The sequence below is a fragment of the Ruditapes philippinarum genome, unplaced genomic scaffold (genome assembly GCF_026571515.1).
Source record: "Ruditapes philippinarum isolate M1 unplaced genomic scaffold, ASM2657151v2 ctg5602_1_1_1_1, whole genome shotgun sequence".
Lineage (NCBI taxonomy): Eukaryota > Metazoa > Mollusca > Bivalvia > Venerida > Veneridae > Ruditapes > Ruditapes philippinarum.
In genome coordinates, this window is record NW_026861170.1 from 23,600 (window position 1) to 34,416 (window position 10,817).

The window sequence follows — 10,817 nt, forward strand, 5'->3', positions numbered from 1 at the left end:
CAGAAACTGCCTGAAAACATTTAAAATCTTGAGTTTTGTCTATGATTTCACACAAGTAAATTTAAAAAAAAAAAAAGAGTTGAAAGGAAAGGCCAACTGCAAAACAAAATAATCTGTTTTACAAGCCCTACAAATGTATGCTGAAATTATACATTAAGCATAAACCACATTAAAGTTAAGTTTGTGAGAGAGAGAAATGTCTACTAAGGATATAATGGAGCATAAAAAGTAACTAAAACATCAAATGTTTATCTTAAACATTTTATTTTTGTAATTATATATCACAACACCAATGATCAACTTCCACCTAATTTGTATTTTATATACTAGGACAGTCTAGAATAACTGTCTGATAATTCTCTATATTTATCTACTGTACTGTACCTACTGTACTGTACTGTACTGTACTGTACTGTACTGTACTGTACTGTACTGTACTGTACTGTACTGTACTGTAACGTCTGATTTCTTTGTTGATTAAGATTTACTGAATATTTTAAACTTTATAATTGCTTATAATATGTCCATTGTTATGTTTATGTTTATTGGAGGCATTGTTGAAAATAAGAGTTTGCATCATGTGTGTTGTCTCTTATGCTTTGATGCTTTGTCTTAATAAGCTATCTTCGTTAAATAAAGAGTTTATCATTATTATTATTTTTGTTATTATTATTATTAATATTATTATTCTAACTATTTATAATAATAATTATTATTATTATTACAATGAAAATACTTAATAATAAATGTGAGTTACATTTATATTAAAGGCATATCATACCTCGGTGATTAATATTTTCTTTTTGAGAATTAAGGGCAAGATAAAGAAGTTTTATAAAAAAATATATATATCAAGTTTTAGGGGGAAATATTTCTGGAAATTTTCAGACTAGACATATATTTCAAGTTTGAAGTAGATACCTTAAGAAATAAAGAAGTTCAAGTGGAAAATAACATTTTTTGAGTGAATAAAATCTTAGTTCATGCATGGGGAGATAATTCTGGGGAAAACACTGTCATGTATGATGTGGTTGATAAGGAACATATATTTGAAATTTGAAGTAGATACCTTAAGAAATACAGAAGTTAAAGTAGAAAGGGAACAAAATCTTAGTTCATGCATTGGGAGATAATTCTGGAAAAAAATGTAAACATTGTCACATATGATGTGGTTGATGATAAGGAGCATATATTTGAAGTCGATCCATTAAGAATTAAAGAAGCAAGAGTAAAATATAATATTTTCTAAGGAAAATTCCAAGTTCAAGGGGAGATAATTCTGAAAATATTACTTGTAGAGACACGAACCATGTCGCATAATATTTGCAATTTTAAGTTGCATGATACCTTGAAGAAAATAAGAAGTTACAGATAAAATATTTTACAAAAACTTGAGTAACATTGACACTTAACTATGGAACTTTATTTATTAAAATGATGTTTTATGTCCCAATATATGATTCGTTTACTAGCTACATATAGACTATATTTACAAATAATTGCCGCAGACCCATCATAAAAGAATGGAGAAAAAAAACACTCGTATTTGTGTATCTTATCCTTCAACGTCAGGGCCATAAGATAAGTATACGTAGGGCCAATTAGTGAACTCAGTACATGTGTTAATGGGATATATACTGTGATTTACTAGCTGATAAGCCCTTACTGAATTTCAGCAGGTCTCTGGGGTAAATTTAAATGTTTAGGACTGCTATGTTTGTTTCCGATATATCAAGTAAATTTCCACCTTAATTAAATAAATTCATAGATATTGAAGTAACCAGTCGGTATACAGATCGTTCAGCACGACATTATTGTTGTGTTTGCATGTGTTAGGTATTTTTGTTCCTTCGATTTGACCTTTGTCAACTTGGGTGGTGCCAGACTTGGGTGGTTCCAGTTCTACTGTATAATTTTCCTAAGGTATGGTGCCTGCTTTTTTAAAATTAGTCTTTGACGTCTTTTTTGTGATATGCAGGCTTTATAACATCAATACCCTTTGAAAATTCCATTTTACATTGTATTTAATCCGGTCCATTGGGCACACGAAAGTGTCACATTAAAGGTTCCATGATAACCGCTGTATGAACACCATCTGCGCGGATCTTTCTAAAGTCCAAAATTCTAAATGTTGAGTTCTGCTTAAGCCGGTGCTAGGGGGCGTGGACGGTAGTTTGCACTTTCCAGTACCGTCCATGAACAGGCTCAATGAAATTAAGCCTGCAAATCTTTTTCTTTTTTTTGGGGGGGGGGGAAGGGGGGGGGCGTTAAGGGATTCCGTTTTCTCTATTTTTAGGTAAAAATGAAAAGAAAAAAAACATTCATAATCAATTTATGTAGAATTATTAACATATAAGAATTACTGTCAACCGGTGTACATTTTGTGCCCTCGGCTTCCATAATCTTGATAATAAAGACATGCATAAAAATAATATAAAAATAATGTACTAAATATGTGTATCAAATACATGTATGAAGTTATGGTCTGGGATGGTCATACTGGCCAGCAGACATGTGTAAATTTTCAATTAAGTTTAGTGATAAGTAAGATATGGAAGCGCACGCAAACTAATTATATAACGCTACATGGTGAGTGGGACATATTCATCGACTGTTCTAGCTAAAGTTGCGTTCAGATTAATCTGGTTAGAAAGAAAAAGGAACAAATGAAACAAACATTTTAACCGTATTTATTTCAATCTTTTTCAAATGGCATTGTCTAAAAAGTCTCCCCACGTATAATATACAACATACATCCCCGTTGCTCAGCTGTTTTATTATAAGTTTGCCTTGTGATCATGAAACAGTTTTCTATAAGTGGGTCTTTTATGCATTCATTTAACGTTTTGCATAAATATATTTTGCAAACAATTATACGTACATGCAAACTATTCTAATAATATCATTTATAAAAACCTATAAATGTCTTAAATTTAAGTAGCACTAGGCTTTGAACCAGTCAATTCTTAACCTGGAACAAAAAAATCTGTCCCAGTCTGGTCTGAACATACGTCAAATTTGGCTAATAACTTTTTGAACAAAGAAGTCCAATGTAAACAAAAAATGACTCGTCAGCTGTGAAACGATTTTTTAGCACTTTTTTTCTGAAAACTTGTATTTAACCTTCATACAATTCTTAGAATTATCAAGAAGGCAAGCGTAACTGTAATATTAAGCCAGCCCACTTTTGTCACGTGACTTGCTGTTGAACCAATCAATGAAGCGGACATTGTCTGTGACGTGGTGACGTTGTATGGTACGGCGACATTGCAGTAAGATACTGTGCAGCACGAGATACATTCCTGAAAAAATAAATCAAAAGGAAAAGGTTTACTTTTAATTTATATGTTTGTAATACATATTTAAATTCTGGAAATGTTGGCGATTTTATTTTGGATAAAAGTAATAACTTTAGTATGATGTTAGAAACGACTGGGGAACTGTGCGTTTCATTTCAACAGGGTTTGGTGTAATACGAAATGAGAACACAACGAATTAACATTACAATATCATGAATTTACGAAGAAGCTAATTAAAGAGCTTAATGAAAATTTATATAATGTTTGAGTTTAAACTTACGATTTCTCCTTCTAAACCCGTCGCCTTGCAACCTACGTGATCATTGCTGCATTGCTCTGGCATGGCGCACATTTTGTCAACTTGTATACTTTCGCCCGTTCTTTCATTTATACGATGCACAGTCTTGCATACCGTGTGTCCTGAAGAATATAAGTATATAAATTTAATAAGAACTTTCATACAAAAATAATATATGAATATATGATTTGTTAAAATGGTACAATGGTATTAACTATTTATTTCTGAGACATTACGTTTGCAATGTATTGAAAAGCAATCATACTCTCCACATTCTGTAATAACTTCAGATGCAGCTACTTATACGTCGGGTAATTAGTGAAAATGTAAGTGACGTTATGCTTTTCTCACTGTCGAGTTGAAACGGAAAGGAGAAGAATTTCAAACGACACGTTGTCTTTCATTCTAATACTGTTTTTTAAAGTGTTTTTTTTAAAGAATGTTTGAATTGCTCTGGGTATATTGTAAATTGTAACATTCTGAGAAATAAAATATGTTTAAACTAAACAGAAATATATTTCAAAAGACTGGCTATTATAATGGTGATAGATCAATACTTGATAATGAAAAATGGCTATGATACAATATAGAAACTACCTAAATTATAAAAAGAATGCCTAACACTCTTTTAAAGAATTGGGCATTACCAATACATTATGAACGATATTTATAGAATTTTTTATTGGACACAAGAATTATTGTATTAGAAAAACATCAGAGTCTCTGTAACTATGGTCTATATCTGTCTATGTATATAGTTTTAGCTCCGACTCTGCATTACGCAGCCTACCTAGAATAAAGTAGTGGATCGCCAAGAAGGATACGGTATTTGAGTCACTGCACGGGTTACAATAAACATGTACTTACTGAATGGACATGGTATGTTAGGCGCCCAATTGTTGCATTGTTCGTTATCCTTCTTCATCGGGCACGTATAACATGTCAACGCTGAAAAAAAAGATGAACATCATTGTTATTATTATCAGAGACGTTAAAATATGAGCTGTTTAAAAGCACTGTGTAGCAGTTAAGATTTTATTAAAATAATATGTTGTATTATGGCTACTTTTCAGCTTCGAAGAAAACTCCAATTCTGAACTTTTTCAGTCATACATTATTTTTTACATGTGTGAGACACTTGTTAAACGCGAACACTAGGCAGTATTCTTTCTCTTTTAGCATATTTTTCGCACATATTTTTTTATAAAGGTTTGAATGCAATACTTTTCCGATATTCCGCAATTTAAACTAAATCAAAATTGAACCTATAACAGAGAAAAAAGTGTAAGCATTATTACAAATGATACACACCTTCAAAGTTCCGGTAATCTATATGGATGTGTACTCCAAATGTCCCTGTCGTCATGACAACCAAAAGTACCAAAGCAAAACTCAACAGGTAGGCCATTTTCTATAATCTGAAAAACAAAATTTGTGAATAAAACATACGATATTTGACAAGAATGTCAGAAGTATTCATTTCCATCTTAAATGATGCATGTTATGATGTACATTTACTTAAAAGTTTATAAACTAAAACCATTTTCAAAGACAGTGCAAGATTTTGATGAAAATCTTTCAATGAGAGAAAAAACTACCGAATAAAGAAATAAAATAACAAGAGCCGAAGCCTAAAATAAAAAATTACTTCTTACCTTTAAAGGTGTTTTATCCTGAACTTAATCCAATCACGAGAAGCACAAGATAAAAAATAAAGTTGTAAGTTAATGTATATTGTTAATGTTTTAGTATATTAGATAAGTCCTGACATGAATGCTTGTTCCAAAATAACAGTATGGCTTTGTATTTATTTATTTTGTTCTTATATACTTTATTTCTTTATCGTGTAATCAGTGTTAAAAGTAACACTCTAAACACATTATTATCTAATTATCAAATAGATCGGTGACTACAAAGGCAATGTGATGACGGTATCAGAGCATGTAATGGATGGTATTTTCTCACGTCGGATATAATTGTCGGCAATATTTACTGTCGCAGAAGCGTTAACTGATTGATCACATTCTTACACGTGATTGTTTGATGATAACACGTGAACGCATGTTTTTCACGAGTTCGTTAATTCGCTCATATTATGTCTGTAACGGGTATGCTGATTTGATTATAGAAAAATAGTGATAAAGTAATCATAAATTTAAAGAGGTATTTTCATCTAATTGCATGAGTCGATTTCAAAATGTATATCTATAGTTTTGATATTAAATACAAAAACATTAAGTTAAAGCAAAAATATAAAATGATTTTCTTTTCATTGTATAGCATAGTCAAATTAAATTTTTCACAGTTTAAAGAAATATAGGAAAGGGATTTATTTCTACTGATTTTTATATTAAAGACAAAAGTTTACATGACAAAGACTGCTAATAAATGCATAATATTGATTTATTCAAAATTTAGTTAATTATTAAATTCAATAATGTTTCTAACATAGATATTATTTTTCATATCATTTTAAAAACCATGGTATGTACATCGACACAAGTACATGGGATACGGACAAAAGCCCGCCCTGACGAAAGCCACCCCCCGGTCTAACTTCAATTTTCAATTTCATTTTTATTCACTCAGATCATACAAACATGACAATATATGAGGTAATAATACAATTACATGTACATAATAAATGAGGCTTCAGAATCAGTATCAAAATAACATGATATATAAATTGTTAACATAAATATTGCGGGAGTCAGGATTAAAACAAATACTTCAATAGGGTTCTCCACTACATTAAATTTATACAATTTTTGGCTCATTTAAATCTTAATATAATTTCTTTAATAAATAAACAAAGTTTTTTTGTAATCTGGAATGTTAACATCAGTGTTCATAAGAAGATCAATAGAATGTATATTATGTTTCTTTAAATAGTTATGTTTCAAAAAACGTTTTCTGCTGTTATCAAACAAGGACACTCAAAAATATAATGAAATTCATCACCAATTGATCTATCACACAGTGTAAAGACACGCCTGTTAAGTTCGATGTTGTTCCAACTTCTGGTTTCTACTGGCAATTTGTTATTTCTTGTATTTCTTGTTCTAAATTTTATCATGTATTGTAAAAAAATTTGATGGAGTTTTTACAAGATATGTTTCAAAACAAAAAATGTTTGAATGATCTATAATCTATCATTTATGCATTTACTAGAATTCTCTAAAAATGACAAGGTGGACAAACTACCCCCCCCCCTCCCCATGAAATTTACACATAGAACAAAAGCCCCCCCCCCCCATAAAAAAGTAATGGTAGGACAAAAGCCCCCCCCCCCCCCATGGTCAATCAAATTTACATATAGTGTATTAAAGTTGTGTTTTTCATGTGTTTAAAAGATATTTATGGACATCACATGTAGGTGACATAGAGCTAAGGATATTAATTTGATCCCTTTACAAAGTGATAAAACATTACTACTCGTCTGACCCTTGTTGTGTATAAGAAAAGGTATGAATTCAGTATCGCATGCATGCATTATTTCATCTGTTATCATATACTTTGTTATCACTTCAATATATAGAAGAAGAAGAAGAAGAAGAAGAATTTATTTTCAACTTGTACACAACATATGGTACATCGTTGTACAATATACATTTACAAAATACATGGCATATGGTCACTATGATTGACAATGTTAACATTCTGTATCAGCAATCAATAATGTTTAAGTATAAAGATTAAATAAGTATGTGTATGTTCTTAAGACATTACCTTAGAAAATATGTACTTAAGTATTCATCTTAGAAAAGGAAAAGTCAAATTTGAAAATTAACCTAAGTAAAGTGAACAAATACTTTCTATCAATTGAACAATCATACAAGTTAGAATAAAGTTAACACCTGTTCTAGAAGTATTTTTTTTTAAACTGATTACATCAAATATTATTTTTGGCAGTAAAGAAAAACAATTTATAAAAAGTACTATTGGAGAACGAACGGAATATCATATAGTCGTTGATAATATGGACATGTCCTCAGCATCTGTTTCAATCAATAGCTATACATGATTAAGTAAAGTAGACATTATGCATCTGTATGCCATAAAAATATTACTTTTGGTGTTTATTGAGAAAAAGACAACAATCTACAGGAAAGTACTATTGTAGCATCGACCACAGATATATGTTTAATACGTTGATGTCGTTTCAGGCCGTTACAAAAAAACACAACTAATTATAGTTGATATTGCTTATCACTTTAGAAACGTATATATTCAAACTTTAAAATAAAACTGCATTATTACTGTATTGTATAAAGCAGCTCTGTGCGAATACGACTCGCTTGGTAAATATATTTCGCCAGGTTTCTGGTGATAACTTTATTTTTAGCAGATACTAATTGTATGAATTTGTGCATATTTGGGCGCCTGTAAAAATATTGTTTAATGTATTTATGACGCAAGGTTTCATAGGCTTTGCAAATTATAGTGAAGTGGTATTCATCCTCAATTTCTTGAGAATCACAGAGCTGACAAACTCGCTCGGACCGTTCTATGCGATTTCGACCGTGTCTACCAGTTTCAATGCGCAGCCTATGTGCCGATACGCGTATTCTTGTCAAAGACTGACGTAAATACTTAGAGTTTATTACATTCAGATAGTCACTCGTGACGAACTCATCTTTAAGGTATACATATAAAGTGTTCAGAACATTATTTGCTTGCAAATCAGCTCGCCAGCTCTGTACGTAACAGTCAAATAGCCGTTGTCTAAATAAAGGTAAGAAGAGTTTGGCATCTACGTTATCTTGATTTTCCCAAACGTCAGAAAACCCATACTGATCGAGTAATATCTTAACTCTACCGGCCCAACTTACTGTATTACTATTTAGGCATCTTTTCAACGATTCGTCATATACACGTTTAATTATAATGTTATCCGTCGATAGAATTTGTAACCAATACTTAATAATCTGATAGTATCTTGTAATATGCAGCGGATACCGCGCTAGTTCCCCATATACGGCTGCGTTACTAGTACTTTGTTTGACTCCCAAGATTGACTTGCAAAACCTCAAGTGCACGCGTTCTATTTCCTTTGTTTTCGAGAAACCCCAAATCGGACATGCATAGTTTAAGATCGCACCGACAAATGCATCAAAAAGTTTCATAGATAACGATGGGTTTAATTCATATTTGTTGATATTGTTTAAAAGTATGTTTGAAGCTTTAATCGCCTTTCCAATAACGTACTGATTATGCAAAACGAATGAACCGGTATAATTAAACACGACCCCCAAGTAATTAAAATCATTTACTACTTCAAGAGGTTGGTTGTTATAGTACCAGCGCTCTTCTTGCTTAACAGGACCCCTTTTACGGAACACTACGACTTTGGTTTTTTCTATATTAACTTGAAGTCCCCAGTAATTGCAATAATCATATAATTTGTTTAAACTAGTCTGTAAGTCCTGAACAGAATTACCAATTAAAACCATATCGTCTGCAAACATTAGTAATATTACACAAATATCATACATTGATAATCCAGACGTGTTCGAATCTTGCAAAAATAGTTCTAAATCCTCTAGAAATAACGCGAACAAGGCAGGAGAATTATTAAGACCTTGTCTTAGACCGATTGATATTTCGAAGAAGTCTGAGTACTTATTACAACTTTTAACGCATGATTTTACTACAGCATACATTGCTCTAAACGTTTGTAGAATTTTGCCATCGATGCCCATATTGAAAAGTTTGAACCACAGTGCATTGCGGTAGACGGAGTCGAAGGCTTTCTGCAGATCAATGAATGCGCAGTGCAGTCTCAACTTTTGTGATAAAACGTGATCTATTAAGTTATGTAATACAAAGGCCGCATCAACCGTACTCATATATACATTGTAAATAAACATTAAAACCGATTCTTTTCATTTTTATTTAAAGGTTTGTGTGAAATTTGATGAAATTTGAGCACCTGTGCGTGTGAAAAAAGATGGGGGGTGCTTTTGTCCTACCTGTATTTTTGATGGGGGGGGGGGCTTTTGTCCACCTTGTCATTTTTAGACGGGGGGCTTTCGTGCGGGGGGGGGGGCTTTTGTCCTACACTCCAATTACATGTCGAAGAAACAAAGACAAACTGATCTACCTGAAGAAAATGATATTCTCATTCTATAGTGTTCATATTGCAAGATCTACAAATAGATAGGTAACTTCTGTATTGTCATAATGAATGGTCATATAAGAAATATGACAAACACAAAGAGGAAGAAAGACCAGTATAGGGGGACTAGTAGACAACCATCAAAAAATACCTGTGTACATAAACACTGAAGATCTGCTCATAGTTGTAATATATATTATTATCATACATCCTCCGAACAATCTAGTATTTTTTGATGAAATAATAGATAAAATAATAGATAAATCCTATTATATAATGTATCATGATATATAGATAGCTAACTACGTTGTATTATGACGTAAAGACTTTTTTATCTTGTGATCAGAAACTGCCTGAGAACTTCCAAAATCTTTAGTTTTACCTATGATTTACTACATGTTAATTAAAAAAAATTCTTTTTTGCTGAATAAGTTGGAAGGGAATGGCCATTTATAGCAAAACAAAAAAATCTGTTTTACAAAACCTACAAAGCTTGAAAAAAACACATGAACCACATAAGCTGAAAACATAAACCACATTAAAGTTAAGTTTGTTCGTTTAGAGATAATAGTAGATGACATTTTATTTAAGATAAAAATATAGATATTACACAGAACTAGAAATGTCTCCAAAGGATATGTGGGGGTATAAAAGTAAATAAAAACATGAAATGTTTATTTCAAAGATTTTATTTAGGTAATTATGATGGAGGATGATATATCACAACACCAACGGTAAACTTTCACCTAATTTGTATTTTATATACTAGGACAGTCTAGAATAACTGTCGAATAATTCTTCGTAATTATTTTACCTAGAAACACATTCATACCTACATATCGTTATTATTTTAAAAGGTTTCATCTTAATCCTTATATTGTAAAAAGTGATTGTATAAAAAGTACAGTCCGAAGTAAGCAAAAACAATTTTGACATACAATTCAACAAAACTGCAAACTGGAGTACAGTAGTAGATCTACTCATACATAAGTATAAATACTTATCATATAAATCATGATAATGTAAATCCTATTACCATATACTACAGTAGTTTGACATTTATTGAACAATTTGTATTTAACATAATCACCGTGTATATCAA

At 31.4% G+C, this 10,817-nt stretch overlaps 1 protein-coding gene across 1 annotated transcript; it reads right to left on the bottom strand.

Moving 5' to 3' along the window:
* Positions 1-2,685: 2,685 nt before the first annotated feature.
* On the bottom strand, positions 2,686-5,022 carry LOC132714745 (ly6/PLAUR domain-containing protein 6-like). Its single transcript, XM_060697665.1, has 4 exons — positions 4,909-5,022; positions 4,465-4,545; positions 3,580-3,719; positions 2,686-3,302 (listed from the first exon to the last, which is right to left on the bottom strand). The coding sequence occupies exons 1-4, from the start codon at positions 5,003-5,005 to the stop codon at positions 3,126-3,128; spliced, it is 495 nt and encodes a 164-aa protein (XP_060553648.1). The 5' UTR covers positions 5,006-5,022; the 3' UTR covers positions 2,686-3,125.
* Between the last annotated feature and the right edge of the window lie 5,795 nt (positions 5,023-10,817).

Coding starts and splice junctions, on each gene's coding strand:
- LOC132714745 (XM_060697665.1), bottom strand. CDS start 5,005: ATGGCCTACCTGTTGAGTTTTGCTTTGGTACTTTTGGTTGTCATGACG. Junction 4,546..4,908: donor AGATTACCGGAACTTTGAAG/GTGTGTATCATT, acceptor CTTTTTTTTCAG/CGTTGACATGTTATACGTGC. Junction 3,720..4,464: donor TAACATACCATGTCCATTCA/GTAAGTACATGT, acceptor TATATTCTTCAG/GACACACGGTATGCAAGACT.